The sequence below is a fragment of the Citrus sinensis genome, chromosome 7 (genome assembly GCF_022201045.2).
Source record: "Citrus sinensis cultivar Valencia sweet orange chromosome 7, DVS_A1.0, whole genome shotgun sequence".
NCBI lineage: Eukaryota > Viridiplantae > Streptophyta > Magnoliopsida > Sapindales > Rutaceae > Citrus > Citrus sinensis.
The window spans coordinates 22,064,565-22,082,178 of NC_068562.1; the positions used below are offsets into that span (position 1 = coordinate 22,064,565).

Here is a 17,614-nt window from a genome sequence, read left to right on the forward strand (position 1 = left end):
GAACCTTTCCACCGCAATTCACGGGATTTTGCCCAGCCCAAGTATTTTATCATTACTTTATTACATTTTTAGTTCCACCATCATTCAATCAGTTTCTCAGCTAATTTTGAACGTGAATTTTTTTTCAATTCATTATTATCTTATATTTTCCCACAGTAAATTCAATTACTGATGAAAGGGGAAGTGAAAAAAAAAAAATTGCATATTCATGATATCACACATGCTTCATCCACATGTCTATTCCCATTTGTTTCTTTCCTTGATGATTCTGAGCACCGAAAATGATAGATTCTCTCCTAATTGTTTAAATTTAGTGAAAGAAATTAGTTTAATTGTAAATGATATAAAAAAATTAACTTGATTGTAACATTTAAAATTCAACACATTCATATTTTGTCGATGTTTACCTCCAGTAAAAGAAATACAGATAGCAGAACATAGCATGAGCAAGATGGAACTTAGCATGCTAGTTAATTATTGTGGATGAGTATTTTGTACAGCACATCGGTACGATACTTTAACAACTCTTATCTGAAAGTTACTAAATAAGAATTGAGTTTCTCAAGTAAGTTAGCATGCTTGTGGAAGAGACGGAGAGAAAATAGAGCCATTAAGCTAAGAGAGAATTTATATCATTCACAAGAGAGTTTGTATAAATATCCTTGAGAGCTTACGAAATATATTTAGTTACTTACAAGTTGCTTGATCTAGAGCCTTTACATTGATAACAATCTCTAACGTATGCTTGTATCTATAGAGTTGGCTATTACTCTAACTTGAGCAAATATTTTCAACAAATATTCTAGCTTAATTAGTGGAACAAATCAAGGCTTACTACTGCTTTAAGGTAAGAATTGTCTAAGTATCATGAGCACCATACGAAATGTGCTGAACAAAATACTCATGCTGTGACGTAACTCTCAGTTTTTTAATGTGTACATGTATATACAGCGGCTCACACAAGACAAAACAGGGGTGCAATATAATATTATGATTGGGAATAGTGTATGGGCTGTTTAGCCGTAATTTCGGTTGAAGTGCCAAACAACAACTTTTTTTTTTCCCCGACATAAATCTCCTTCAAAATTATTAAAAAATATTGATTAATGTAGTTCTGACTTTACTGTTCACACGCCATTTTCTTCATTGTCAAGTTTCGTTCCCGTCGTCCTACACAATGCAAATCCTTGTACTTTTTGCTTGAACTGCTCTTTTTTCCTTTTTTATTAAATAGCTTTTTTTTTTACTCTTTTTTTTTATATTAAATATAGAAGGGAAGTAAGGATTTATTCAAGGTATCTAGTTAAAAGTAAGGATTTATTCAAGGCATCTAGTAAACTTTCGAACTAATGTATATAAAAAGGTCGAAAAATCTAATTTTTCCACCACCATCATATTTATTTAGTTTAAGGAAAATTATCATTCGTATACCCTATAAATGCTCTGTTATTAAAAATACTACAACACTTTGAAGGTGTATCAAACGTCCACCCTAAGTTGGCAAAATGTATCTGTCATCCACCAGACCGTAACTTGTTGTTTAAATAAGATAACATCGGAGGAGTAATTGGTCTTTTCATATGATACAAGTGATAATTTAAGGGTATACAAGTGATAATAAAAAAAATTTAAGGGTATACAAGTGATACTTTTCAAGAGTAAAATCGTCAATTTGCTATAATGTTGTTAACTTTCAAACGGCAACTAACGGTTTGATGGTCGGTAGATAACTTTTATTAATTTAGGCTGGACGATTGATAGACCCTCAAAGTGTTGTGGTACTTTTGATAATAGAATATCTATAGGGTATACGAATGAGAATATCCTCTCCTCACCTCATTCTTAAAATTTAAAATTAGGGTCAACCTATATGATTAGTGGGAGCAGAAATTTCATATTATATACATTGAGAGAAATTCTTCTAAACCATCCTAGAGGTAGAATTAATTAGTAAATCCAATATCAGACTAATTTTCGCATGTATCATTTGACTAAAAATCTTAAACATTAAATAAAGAAACTTGGATCCTCAGTATTTAATCTAACATCTCTAGAGGTTGTTAAAGATTTTAACACGTATGCCATCCAAATATTTTTATTAAGAAGATTTAAATTACTCTTATTTTTCCTTCTTAAAAAAATATTTTCAATCTTCAAAAAAATCTAAAATTAACGTACTACCAATAGACGTTAACTCCCCATTTTTTATTGTGGTCACCACTTCTTACCTTATTCTTTTTTTTTCTTCGAGCTAAGAGCAAATTAAATCTATGAATTTTTAAACGACATGTGTTAAGATCCCCATAGATCTTAGTAGATGTTAGATTAGAAGAGGATTTGACTATAAGCTTATAAAGTTGGGATATAAGAAAGTTGATACAAATGGCACTTGATGTGTTATCAATTTATTAGTGTTGTGAAATTATCTCATTAATGGTTTATAAAAATGATGAACGAAACTTTTGTAATAGAAATGCCTCCAATAGTCATAATTATAATATTGTGAACCTAAATTAATGTTTTATCCCCTTCCTCGATACAAATTCGGGCAGTCAACTAAATAAACATACTAGAAAACCATTCGCACTCGCATTCTTCATTGAGCTAATCATAGAATTAGTTAACTTCCTTTCTATTTTTTCAATTTGTTTTGATGGATAAATTCTCATTTAGACTCTATATTTTGACCTAAGTGCCTATTTAGTCCTTATATATTAATTTTAAACACATATTAATGGTTCTTGTTGGTAGAGAAAATTTTAAAACCCAATTCGCTCCTCTCTTAGGTTTTTTAGCTAAAAGTTTCAATGGTCGTTGGTAATTATTCGATGATAGAGGCATAACTTTATACAAATTTATTTTCTACAAACTAATATGACATTACTATATTGGCCAAACAAAAAGAAAAATAAATGATCCATATGATTTATTTTAACCAGTGTAATTGTAAATTGAGTAGTGCTATATATTCTAAATTTTTTAGTCGAAAAACTATCTTAAATGATGTGGATTTCATCAATTAGTTGGTGAGATAATACAATTATGGTGCATTTACTAATCAGTAATCGAAATTGGTTGGAAGAAAAATGGATGGGAATTGACTTAGGCTAGAATCGGAATGGAGAATGGAAATCAGAATAAATTGTTTGCTTTTAACTGTACGAATGAGAATGGGAATGAGTTGTATTGCCACTCACGTATTTACTTTATCTTGAAATCAAAATGAATTGTTGTAAGTTACTAAAATGACCTTAGTTGATTCTTGTCATAATTTATTATAATAATTGTGATTATTTTTATTCAAAAACTAATTATTGTTAATATCAACAACAATAACATAACAACAACAACAACAACAATAATTGTTAAAATTATAATAATAATAATAATAATTAATTTTATTATATTAGTTAATAGTATTGTTGTTGCTACTGCTGTTGTTGATGCTATTATGATGATGATGATCATCATCATTAATTTTATTATAACTAATTAATGATTATTGTTTTCACCAAATTCTCACTAGTATTCGATTTAAACCAATTAGGTTGTTCTCACCAGATCTAGTTCAAATCCGATTCAAACAAATTAATTCATATTTACGGGGAGCTTGTGCTAAGTTTGGGTTTACGTGTATTTTTCTTATGCTTAGGGCAAGTGGCATAGTTGAGGTACACTAGATGCTGATCTAAAGTGATCTGCGTGATAAGCTAAGGTGGGCATATAAGGAATAATAAAGAGATTTCAGGTAAGCTTATACATGAAAAACAATTTTGACCTCATATTGAAAATATAGTAAAACAAACCTAAATATAAAAAACACATAACGTTTACATGATTCTGTTTTTAGTTTACATCTACTGGAGTAAGTCATCATCAATCCACTATATAAATAAAATGTTAAATAAGAGTTTACATTATCCAAGATGAATAAGATGAATAACACAAGCTAGATAGCTATATAGAGATGCTTGGTGTGATAAAGATGAAGATGGTGGAGAAGATGATGAATGTAGAGAATAGAAATGGCCTCCTAAAATGAAGAAGTGAGTGATGATATAAAAGAAGGAGAGAGAGTGAGAGAGAGGAACCCCACAAATATGAGTTGAATAAGGCATTTATGAATGCTAGTTGTAAGAAGAGAGCATAAAAGTTAGGGATATATGTCATCTTTAAGTTAAAATGAGAGAATTTTTTTAGGACTGTGTATCATATTTAAGGAAACGAAACAATAATATTTCTTTTGTACTAAGTTTACTATTTCGCGTAAATATCTTAGAGTGTCCAAATTTGACCATTGATTTCCAAGCCCATCCAATATAGTAAATTTTTCCAAATGACATCTTTATACTACTTCAAGTATTTTATCCGCTTTGCCCTTGTAATTGTCCACACGTCATTCATTTCTTGATCTAAAAATATCCTTCCACATTTACACCCAAACAATTATTATTATTCTTAAAATTATTATCACCATTATTATTATTAATTTTGTTATCATTAATTATTATTATTACTATTAACAATAACAATAACAATAACAATAACAATAATAATAATAATAATAGCAGTAATAATATAATAATATAATATATTATTATTTTTATTCAGGACAAATGTGAAATTATGAAATTTGAGTGAAGGTAAAATGAGAAGGTCAACAAATGAGAATTTGATTCCAACCCTCCTCATGAGAATCGAGTTCCCATTTTTTAATGCCAAAATTATGTGGGCCCCACATATTTTATTCTCATTTCTACTTTTATTTAGCCAATACAAACTATCAATCATTCTATTCATTCTCCAATCTGAGATATAAACGCACCATTAATTTAATTGGATCTTATTAAAAATTACCAAACACTCAATTAATGATATATCATTTGGAATAGAATTTGAGATGTTTATCATTACTCTTAAAAATTTATACAAAATTATGGCTCTCAACTATAATGTGGTGGTTATATTAAATGAGACGATATTCAATTATAAAATAGAGATACTAGGGATCTCAATTATAATTCTAACATGAATTGGACTTGGATCAAATGACTTCTCATATGTGGATTGTGATTGTAGAAAGAGTGATGCTGCTAACACTCCTTTAGAATCCCTATAATACCTTCAGTTTTATTTGTTGATAATTTTATCCTTGAGAATTGCAATACTGAATCGTGAACACCCCACTTCTTCATTTTCAGATTTTTATTGATTAAAAAATGCTTGTATTGACATCCTTTCAAGAGGCTTCTTCATTAGCAAACAATAAAACTAATTGAACAGGATTTGGATCTTATTTCCAACTTTGATTGAAGCTATATATATATACGGATTAACAGCGCTCTAAACTTACATTTATTTTTTATACTAGTTTGAAACCATTAGATTTAAGACATATTAATGATCAAGATTTTGGAAAATTAATAACATAAATGCTTAACAACAATAGTAATTAATGTACTTTCTCTCTCCACGTCAGTATCCTTGTAAAACATGATTTCTCTGTCCTAAGTTTTCTCAGTACCTTTTTATGTTTTTCTCTTGTCATTGCTAAGCCTTTAAGTTTGCCCGTTGAATGTAAAAAAAATCCGCAAACAGGAATGACTTGCTTAGTCATAGGACGCTATTGCACAACAAGAACATATCCATCATTAAATCATTCACAAATGGATATTTGATTTCTCGACTTAAGTTCGTGTTCTTACATCATGTTTATTATAAATTGCTGATTGCCTAAACATTCACTGATTGTCTTCACTATTAAACAAAGAAATCAAGATAGAGAAAGAATAAGTATTTTTCATAGAAAGAGTAAATATTTTTCTTAAATTGAATAAATCTATTGCTGCTTCTTGTTTGCTTCTCGCTTATTCATCACCATTTGCACCCATAATCTTAAGAGTAATTTTGATTTTGATGAGGAAAGAAAGAACAATTAATGAAGAGAGAAAAAACAAAAGTGAAAATATTAGTGAAAAGGAGATAACAAATAAGAGAGAAGCAAAATCTTAATCAAATATTCATCACGTCCCACAAAATCTTGGCCGTTGATATGCATTAAATCTAATGGTTATAAATTGGTGTACAAATATGTGTAATTTTAGGGGGCTGCTAGTGTGTGTGTATATATATATATATAACCAAATGAGAGCTCATGATTTTTTTATCGGTTCAAATACATCCAATATAATTTGAAGAAATCATTAATGTAAAATTCATTAATTTGAATTATAGTAAAAGTGAGGATTATTTATAATTATTTTTGAAAATATTATGTATAAGGTGAGAGAATCAAAATATTATGAATGATGAAAGGGAGGTGAACAAAAAAAAAAAAAAAATGCATAGCCATGATATCACACATGCTTCGTCTAGATATCTATTATCATTTGTTTGTTTACTTGATGATTCTAAGTACCAAAAAATTGTGGATTAGGAGTCTCTTTTAGAGTTTTTTTCCTCTTAATTTTTTAAATTTAGTGAAAGAAATTGATTTAAATTTAAAATTTAATTTCGATCACTTATTTTAGTAGGAACGATTAATGGAGAAATAATACTAGGAAAGAATCTTTATCCAAAAATTATCATTTAAAACTTTTACAAAATGGATGATACAAGAAATCTAATCTGATTTTAACCTGAAGTCAATTAGATTGGATTGGATTGACTTCCGTTACCAAAATCAAGGAATTCGAATTAGCCTTCAAGAATATTAAATAAATAAATAAATAAATTATTATAAACCTCAATTTATATTATTTTTTATTCAAAAGACAAGCAACAAATGGGTGTATATTGACAATTTTTTTAATAAAAATAATGGATTGTTAAGATTTACAGTAATATGGGGAGTATTTTAAAGACTACATTTTATGATAGGGTAATCCAAAATTATCCCCCAAAATAAGTAAAATTTTCCTCTTTTTTGCTAAAAATAATATTTATCTATATTTGTGTCATTCTTCTCAAATAGATGGTAGTTCGCACGTTCATATTTTGTCAATATTTACCAAAAGTAAAAGAAATACAAGTAACATCACATGGCATCAGTAAAATGGACCTTAGCATGATGCTACCTAATTGTCATGGGATAAGTTTTTGTGCAGCATACTCCCGCGGTACTTAAACAATATTTATTCGAAAGTTGCCAAGTCTTGATCTCTTCGACTAGTTAAATTAGAATGCTTGCAAAAGAATCAAAAAGAAGTTAGAGCAATTGAGGCAAAGAGAGTTTGTACTATTAATTTATAAGAGTGTGTGCGTGTGTAAGTATGCTTGAGAATTTAGAGAATGCTTTGAATTGCTCACAAGTTGCTTGATCTTGTGGTGCCTCTACACCACTAACAATTTTTCGTGAGGTGCTCGGATTCAGAGAGTTGGCTATTACTCTTATGTGAGCTTGGTTGGCAGGTGAGTGCAAATCTTAACGCTAACATCACTTATTAGAAGATGAGTATTTTCTGCAAATATTGTAACTTAGTTAATCAAGAAGCTTAAGGCTTAATAACTTTTAGGTAAAGGTTGTTTAAGTACCCTACAAATGAATGTGCTGTGTAGAATACTCATGACGTAACATAATACTTGGTTTTTAATGTATATAGAGTAATGATACAGCCACAAACTCTTGTACAAACTTATTTTGTACAAACTGATGTGGCATGATAAGATTGGTTGAATTAATATCACTTGACCCACATGATTTGTTTTTATTAATTTATATTTTCATTCAACCAATGAATTAATACCACATCAGTTTGTACAAAAATTTATGACTGTATCATTACTCATGTATATATAGAGAGAGAGAGAACAGCGGTGCAATATAATATTATGATTGGGAATAGTAAGTGGGCTGTTTAGCCGTGATTTCGATTAACGCCAAACAACAACTTTTTTTTTTTTTTTTGGGTGACGTAAACTTCCTTCAAAATTATTACAAAATATTAATAATGTAGTACTGCCTTTACTGTTCACACGACATTTTCTTCAGTTTCAAGAAAACGTGACCTTACTTGCGAGTTTCATCCCCGTCGTCCTACACAACGCAAATCCTTGTAGTTTTTGTTTTAAACTTTTTATTCATTATTTTTTTTATATTTTTTTTACTTTTTTCTTTTTTTTTTTAACAAATCATTAAAGTAAGGATTTATTGAAGGTATATATTTCCTTTCAAACTAATATATATATCACTGTTGAAATATCTAATTTTTCCACCACCATCATATTTCTTTGGTTTAATAATCGATAGCTCTTCACCTCATTCTTAAAATTTAAAGTTTGAATCAACCTTTATGATTAGTGGGAGCAGAGATTTCATATTATCTACATTAAGAGAAGTTCAACTAAGCCATCCTATAAGTACATTTGATTAATAAATCCAATACCAGATTAATTGTTAGATATACATTTGACTGAAAATCTTAAATGTTAAATAAAGAAACTTGGATCTTTGATATTTTATCTAACATCTATAGAGGTTTGTTAAAGATCTTAACAGATACGTAGTTCAAATATTTTTATTAAGACGATTTAAATTACCCTTATTTTTCATTCTTAAAAAAAATTGTTTTCAATCTCAAAATAAAATTCTAAAATCAACTTTCTACAATAGAAGTTAACTCCCCATTTTTTATTGCCTTCACCTCTTCTTACCTTGTACCCTTTTTTTTTTCCCTTGAAGCTAAGAGCAAGTTAAATCTATAATTTTTTAAATGACATGTGTTAAGATCTCCAACAAAAATCTTCGAAGATATTAGATCAAAAAAAGATTTAGTGATAAGCTTATAAAGTTAGGATGTAAGAAAGTTAAGATAAAAAACTTGTATTTGTGATACTTTATGTGTTATTAATTTATTAGTGTTATGAAATTATCATATTAATGATTTATAAAAAATAATGAACAAAACTTTTGTAACAGAAATCCTTCGAGTAGTCATAATTATAATATTGTGAACTCAAATTAATTTTTTTACCCCCTTCCTCCCTAGTATATGAACTCAGGTGATCATTTAAATAAATATACTTAAAAACCAATCACACTCGTGTTCTTGATTTAACTAATCATAGAATTAGCTAACTAACTTTCTTTTTCTTTTTTAAATTTATTTTGATGGGTAAATTCTCTTTAATCATTATATTTTGACTTAAGTGTCCATTTAATTCTTATATATTAAAAAATACATCAAAACACCGTTGCAATTAAATATGTTACATTCTTATCATTACTTTTTCTTTCCTTTTACAATAATATCATTTCAGAAATATTCTTAATATTAATTAATTTATCTATAAAATTAATTAAAATGTAATCAATAGTTATTTATTAGTAAATTGATCAATAAATATCAATGTGAAAGAACTAATAAAGAACTAATATTTTCCATACTTGTGTAACCATCTTACTAACAATTATTTTATAAAATGTATAAATGTTTGAATAAATTTTTATGGTACTTTTAGGTTAATTTGATAATTTTTTTCATTATTATTTAAAAAAATTATTGCAAAGATATTATTGTAAAATAATATAATTGCATAAATATCCAATATGCTATACACACACTACCAATGATAACTTTTTAGTTTATATATTTATTTAAGCATAACCCAACTAGCAATTAAACAAGAAATTAAGCTTAAACAGTAGATTTAAAAAAAATACACATAAAACATTGATTAAGCTAGCCGCCTTTGCTTTATACCAAGCTTGTCGGTTAGCTGCTGGTAGTAGCACCGTAAAGATGCCTAGCATCTCTTTGTTTCCCCCAATCATGAAGCCTCAAGTGTAACTCAGCCGCAGCAATCAGGAAATGGACGGCCTGAATTGGAGTCAAAATGTCAATAACAGCTTTAAACGTTTTCAGCCGTAGATCATCAGCCTTGTGAAAGATCTCCTCCAACTTTGCCTCTTTAGTTACGAAATTGGACTCAATTTGATCATCCATAAGCCTGCGGTCGCTATCCTGACGGTCATCATTGGTACTCATCAACTCAGTGACAACATGTGATAACTCCACCAGGGACGAATCTGCAACCGTCTCTTGATACTTTGCCAACTTCTCAGACAAGTCCTTCTCTTCCTTAATTATAACCCGTTGTAAGCCATCAACTCGGGTGAGTTGAGTGGGAGAGAGGTCACCCAAGTCACCAGAACTCAACCCGCGAATCAAGTCATGGAGTTTGCCTTCGAGTTGTAAGCCGGATTTTGAGTAAAGCAAGTGAAATGCCATGCTGGGTCGCCAGCCACCAATCCAAAGAAAAGAATCCTCAAGCGAACTTCTCCATGAAGGAGTCAACATACCCAGCACGTCTAGCTTCACCCATCTTGACTTGGCTCGATAATACTGCTCGTAATGCTCAACCACGACACGGACTTGTTCTTCAAAATTGCTGCTGCTGCTGTTGTTTTCTTGCTGTTTGGAAGCAGAAATGAGAGCTTGTAGATGTTGGTTTTGCTCGACAAGCCAGCTCTCGAAGAATTTTTGAAAGCTTTCGCCATCAGAATTATTGTTATCACCGTTTCTGATGGCTGCAGCGGATGAAAGGAATGTGACTATGCTGCTTGGGAGCACGGACATGGACAAGTCTTTCGTTTAGTTCAATGAATCAGTAGAGAAAACGCCGCTGGCTTGGCACATACACTTGCGGCTTTTTATAATATATCCACGACAAAAGCGCTAACATGCAGTGGCTGAGTAGGTCGGTTACCCTATGAACCGCATGCAGCTAATTTAATTATAAAAATGGAAGCCCTTAACTTACAATTGGGGCCATACACTGTTTATGTGTGTGTAAGTTAGATGAATGTAATTTAGTAATTACCTATATAAATGCTTATTTAGTCCGTGTTATTGGAGTCAATTCCACTGCTGTATGTTCCGATTGCAAGATTTTTACGTTATATTAAACAAAAATATTTTATTTAATAATAAAAAAATTAAAATCTAATAGTTATAAAAGTTATTATAAGTATTTTTTTGATAATTTTTGAACGGGAAAAATTAATTGAATAGTTATAGAAGAATTTTTATTACTATTTATATGTATTAAGTGTTGATCGGGTCTGAGATTTTTTACTTTATTAAAGTTTGGTATATTACTATTAAGTCAAATGTCTTAATAGCTTTTACATAAATTACACTATTAAATTATATGATTTAATTATATTTTTAAGAGAAATTTCACAATACATCAAAATTAATACAATTAATTAATACATGTATGATATGTATAATTAAATTTAATATAATCACCACTTATTTAATGATCTTTTAAAATAAATACACATATTATATTATCACTAATGTGTTATAAAATTTCTCTATTTTTAGAATCTAACAAATGCATATTTTGATTGGAACATTTATAATATATAAATGTAAAAGAGATGAGATAACAAGATCTAGATATTTTAACTAGGGTACAGTTGGTGGCGATCACGTCACAAGAGAGGAAATGGACGCGATGATAGACGCTCGAAAGATGTAGAAGATGTCATTTCTTGTTTGTCGTTTTTCTCTTAAACAAACCAGGTTTTGAAACAATGGGCGTGGGTGCATGTGGTGTTAACTGATGTTGTTCGACGTGTAACTGGCTTTTACTGTTGTTATTAGTTTATTGTCCAGTTGGACTTGTCTCTTTGCATAATAGTATCTGCATTGTACAAGATACTGACATCATGTATAATTAATTTAAAAACTAAATGGATTCAATGCTCTAGGAGCCACGCGCGCGCGTGTGCACACACACATGTGTTCCAATTAAGAATCACGACTATATCAAAATAAGAAATAAAATAATAAAAATATAAATTTTAATGTACTGTATTTTATTATGCAACTTATCAAAATATGTAAAACGGTGTAAAATTTTAATAATAAAATATATTTTTTGGTAAATTTTAATACTGACATGATATGTCAGTAAAATTTTAGTAGTAAAATAATAATATCCCTTTATTCTTTAATGTAATTGGATATATCATCTCTATTCGAAGTTTCTGGCCACTCAAATGCTAATTTCACGCTATGTCAAAACTAAAAATTATAGAGTTGTTTTTTTTTCTTTTTTAACGCCAACACAACTTTCAATATTATCGTTTTTTTTTTATATTTTATTCTTTATTTTACATGATTTACAATCAAAATTACATCAAAATCTCAAAAATAAAATTTGTGATATGAAATTGAGATAATTGGATCTAAAAGGAGTTCGATTTACTATTAAATATTTGAAAGTAAATTGACTCTATGATATACGGGAGAAAACTCAAACCAATATCTATATAGGCTGTGAAGGAGTGAGCATATTGAGCCAATATTGACGGTAAAATTCTAAAAGCATAGAATTAGAAATTATATATGTACTTAAATTTTAAGGTTATATTACTTTTTTTCAATATTGATTTATTTTATTATTATAAAATTAATGTAGGACGTTATTAGAAAATTTTAAGAATTTAATAGTTTTACATTTTTTTGATATTTTTTTATTTTAATTCGTGTCTCATTAAAATGTATTTAGTATTTTATTTCAACTTAAATATTTTTTAATTTTTTTATTTAAATTAACTTTAAAAAATAGGTTTACCCTCCTTACGTATACATTAATTCAATGTATAGATATGCTTCCTCTTCACGTATACATTAATTCAATGTATATGACATGCTTTGTCAACATTAATTTATAAAGCAAAAACAACCGATAACTAGCTGCACATGCCACGAACAGAATTGGACCGCTAGCTAACGCTTAGCTTACCTTTCAATGAATCTCTCTCCACTTTCTTTACGCTGAACCAAATGCATTACATAAATATCTTGAAAAACTCTGCATTATACATATATATAAAATATTAGCAAGTGGGCAGTTTAGTCGATAGCAGCATTAAACAGGAAATTTTCTGGTGCTCTCTTGCTCGCAGTTGCCATTTGACGGAGCGGGCTAAGCGGAAGCGGTATTGATAGAATAGATAGCACTAGATATTATTCTAGTACGGAACCAAGTTAACGCGATTAATTTACACTCTAATTGAAATATGATTCAATTTTATTTTAACTCAAATGACTTAATGAGATTTTTAATAACGTTTAAAGCCGTTTAAAACAAGATTATATGATGCTCTAATTCAAACGACCCTACAAGAGAGATTTTAATAAATAATTTCAAAAAAAATTAGAAAATGAGATTTTATTGAATAATTAAAATTACAGTTATGAAAACAATAACAAGATCTCTCTATTTATAACACCTATTTCCCTAAGTTAACTTAAAAAAGGAAAGTAAACCACAATTATAATAGACATATAAAAGACTAAGACACTTATCATAATTGACCTTAATTAAAGCAGAAAGTGTTAAAATAATAAAAATTTCTAGAATCTTAAAATAACGTCCTACATTGCTATTGTATCAGTGAAATATATCACTATAAATTTCTATATATTCATAACTGATGCATCCTCATGAGCTCCTAAATTTACTTGAGGATATTTCTCTACATAATTGATTATGGTTATATGCTTATATTATTATATCTTTTACATATATACCTTAGTTATTTCTAAATTAATTCGCACTAAATTAAATTCTATTTTACAAATCCTTATCTTATTATATATATATATATGTATATATATAGTGAGGACATCCTTACTTTGTCAGTAAAATACAATAAAACACATATTTCAATATATTAGAGATTGTGTTTTATATCTGTTAGTGTATTGAAATCTATATATATATATATATATATATTTTGTATTTTACTGGCATCCTCACTTTGTCAATAGAGAATGATTATATATATATATATATATAGACTTGTAGTTTTTGAACTAGTGGATTAAGTATGATTTAAGGGTTGAGATTTTGTGTAAAATTTTGAGTTTAAAAAGAGGGGCTCCCTATATATGTTAAGAAAAGCAGGTTTTGAAATGTTCATGCAAAAGAGAGCCTAAAAATGATATTTATGGTGTGTTAACTTATTAGTAATGGGAATGGATATTAAGGAATGAGATTCAATAATTTGTTTGATTTCAAAATAAGGAGGAGGAATGAGAATCGAATTAGTGTTGGGCCTGCTAATTTAGGAATGATTAGCAGAGAGGAGTTAGGAATTAGAACTCCATTATTTGAATTGACCAAATTAGCCAACTGAAATCTTATAATTTCCATTCTATTCTCTATTTGACTATTTGAAAAATTAGAAAAAAAATGGATCTGCACAATCGATCTCGTTGCCACTGTTGCTCGCCAATGTCGTCGCTGAGCACTTGCCATCGTCGCCGCAACCATTGCTACTACCCGTTATCACTGTTGCTACCTATTGTCATTGCTGCTACTCGCTACCAATGCCATATGCTGCCATTGTTGTTGCTCACTGCCTACTGCTGCTGCTGTTGCTCACTGCCGATGCTGCCTGCCACTGTTGCTATTGCTCCCTGTCAATGCTGCTGGCCGCTATTGCTGCTCGTGTCGGTCATTGTTGTTATTTCTTCACTACCAATTGTTTCTGTCGATGATGATGATGATGCAATTATTATTATTAAAAAATTTGTTGTGATAAGCTTTTTTAATTATAATAATCACAATTATTATGACAAAAAAATAATAATAATAACAATAATAAATTCAGAGTAGTTTAGTAATTTGCTATAATTCATTCTGATGCCAAAAAAATAAAATAAACCCATCAATGACAATATAATTTATTTTGATTCTAGTTCATACATTTAAGTAAACATGTTATTCCGATTCTCATTCCTTATTCTTAATCCAACCCATTTTGATTCTAGCCTATTTCAATTCCAATGCATTCCGATTATTAATTAGTAAACACACCATTATTAGAAGAAAAATGAGTGGTCATGAGTTGAGCACAAAAAAAAAGACAAATGGATGCTTTGATTTGTGTCGGGGCTGCTTGTGAAAGATTAACATAATCTGAAGAACATGAGAATATTTTAAGAAGCCAATGATCTAAATCAAATTAGTCGTTTCAATGGTTAGCATTTGCAAAATTGAGTCTGGATAAACCTGATCGGATTTACAATTTGGAAAAGAGCCGTCCCAATGTAGTCTGAATCCTAAATCTTATTTGAACCAATGTTTGGATCATATATAAATTTTTGAATTAATTTACATTTCATCCAGATATGATCGATTTAAATTTGGATGACTTCATCAAGCAAACACATATAATCGAATACTTGATAGGTGTTATAATATAAATAGATAATAGAAAAAATTCATAACCAAACAAGATACTAAATATTACCTTGTTATTAAGCTTACATTAAGCTAATATTCATTGTTGGCAAAATAATGAAATACTATCACACATAAATATAGGGTTCAAGAGCTAGGGTGGGGGAGTAATATTTCCGATGTGGGATTTTTCATTCTTCTAAATGGTGAAAGTTCACCACTTAAGTTTACAATACTTCCCCTTTGAACTTTCTCATTTAGATACTTGACTAGGTGTGCTTAATACTGCCTCGTTAAAATCTTGCCAGTAAAACTCAGTGGAAAAAAAAACTTGGTTGAAAGAAAGAGTAAATAATACACATTTGTCTAATATAGTTGCTAGATTTCTTATCTTCAAGATATGCTTCCCCTAATGAAATATCTCCTTAAATGTCTTGTATTAGTTTGATAATTTGTTAAGTCAACACATGCTAATATTATGGACTAATTTCTCAAACGTTAATGTGGGCAAAACTTTAGTAAAAACATTAGCAAAATTATCAGTGGAGCGTATCTACATGACATCAATTTTCTTTTCTTACTGCAGCTCATGAGTATAGAAAAACTTTGGTGAGATATGCTTAGTTCTATCTCCCTTGATGTATCCTCCTCTAATTTGAGCAATACAAACAACGTTGTCTTCGTATATAATTTTTGGAATATCTGTGGCAGAAGTCAAATTACATGTGTTCTGAAGATGATGGATAATAGACTGTAGCCAAACACATTCTCTGTTTACTTTATATTATGTAAGGATCTCTGAGTGGTTAGAGGAGGTGGCAACAAAAGTCAGCATAGATCACCATGAAATTGCTATACCATTGTAAGTGAAAAGATATCTTGTTTGTGAACGGGCTTTGTGGGGATTAGAGAGATAGCTTGCATCTGCATAACCGATAAGGTCAGGATTCTTTATCAGTTGACTTCAATAAAATAACCCCAAGACCGATGTTCCACAAAGATATCAAAAGATATGTTTGATGTCATTCTAATGTTGTTGTGTTGGTGCTGAGCTAAATCTTGCTAAGAAGTTAACAGAGAATGCAATGTCTGGTTTGGTACATTGAGCTAGATATAATAAAGCAAATATTGCATTGAGATATGATACTTTTAGACTAGGTATCTCCCGATCATCCTCTTTAGGGCATAATGGATCTTTTTTAGGATCGAGAAACTAAACAACCATAAGAGTGCTTAGCGGATAAGCTTTATCCATATTGAAGCAATTTAAGATTTTTTCAACATAAGATAATTGATAGATAAGCACTTCGTTTATTTTTTGCTCAATGATCAAACTGAGATAATATTTTATTTTTCCAAAATCTTTTATTCCAAATTCTCTCTTTAAATATTTGGTAGTTTTTAGAACTCTTTAGAAGTTCCAATTAAGTTTATTTCAACATAAACTGGTATAATTGCAAATACATATTTAGATTTTCTAATGAATACGCATGGGTAAATATGATCATTTTGGTATATTTATTTAATCAAATATTGACTCAAATGATTGTAACATATGCGTTCAGATTTTTTCAATCCATATAAGGATTGTCATAACTTGATTGAACACATATTATGATCCTTTGATTTAAATGCTTCAGGCACTCTAATTCCTTCAGGGATTTTCATATAAATAGTAGCTTCAGGTAAACCGTATAGATATGCAGTCACTACATCCATGAGATGCATGTGAGCTCTTTCTGAGACTGCTAAGCTAATTAAAAGTCAAAACATAATGGCATCCATCACTAGAGAATATGTATCTTCATAATTAATATCTGGTCTCTGGGAGAAATCTTGTGCGACTAGTCGCACTTTGTATCTAGTGATTTCATTATGTTCATTATGTTTCCTTACTAATACCCATTTGTATCCAACATGTTTGACATCTTCAGGTATCTAGGCTACATGTTCAAAAACTTTTTGTTTAGTTAGAGAAGTCAAATATGCTTGAACTGCTTCTCTCCATTGAGGCCAGCCATGTCTTTATCTATATTCATCAACAGTTTTAGGCTCAAAATCATTTGTAATTTCAGTAATTATTGTGAATGAAAAATATATTATCGATGTTTATTTCATTAAGATCCCACATTTTCTTTGTATAAATATAAATTGTAGACTTTTCCTCATTTTTGTGTTTTCGTATCTCTTCTAAAATTACTATCTCTTCATGGACTTGTATATCTTCAGGGATCATCAATCCTTCTTGAATTGGTGCTTTAGATAATGTGGGTTCATTTATAGCTTGAACATCATTTTCATTAGGATCCTGGTCTTTTATTCTTCTCTTCTAGGAAGCACTGTCTTTGGAATCAAGTACTCATTAGCTGTTTTTATACTTGATTTTTCCTGTATGAATGACCACCCA

General features: G+C 29.6%; 2 protein-coding genes across 2 annotated transcripts in view; both read right to left on the minus strand.

Moving 5' to 3' along the window:
* The window catches only part of LOC102618551 (alternative NAD(P)H-ubiquinone oxidoreductase C1, chloroplastic/mitochondrial), a 50,022-nt gene extending 39,375 nt beyond the window's left edge, over positions 1–10,647 (minus strand). Inside the window, exon 1 of the mRNA XM_052444620.1 lies at positions 10,642–10,647. The gene's annotated coding sequence lies outside the window, so the exon portion shown is untranslated. The remainder of the gene's footprint in view (positions 1–10,641) is intronic.
* Positions 9,567–10,635, minus strand: LOC102618076 (protein DOG1-like 2). The gene has a single exon (XM_006464875.3). It carries the CDS (start codon positions 10,575–10,577, stop codon positions 9,714–9,716), a length of 864 nt encoding a protein of 287 aa, XP_006464938.1. The 5' UTR covers positions 10,578–10,635; the 3' UTR covers positions 9,567–9,713.
* Positions 10,648–17,614: the final 6,967 nt, after the last annotated feature.

What these genes read in the sequence shown, in the direction of transcription:
- LOC102618076 (XM_006464875.3), bottom strand. Translation starts at nt 10,577, where the DNA reads ATGTCCGTGCTCCCAAGCAGCATAGTCACATTCCTTTCATCCGCTGCA.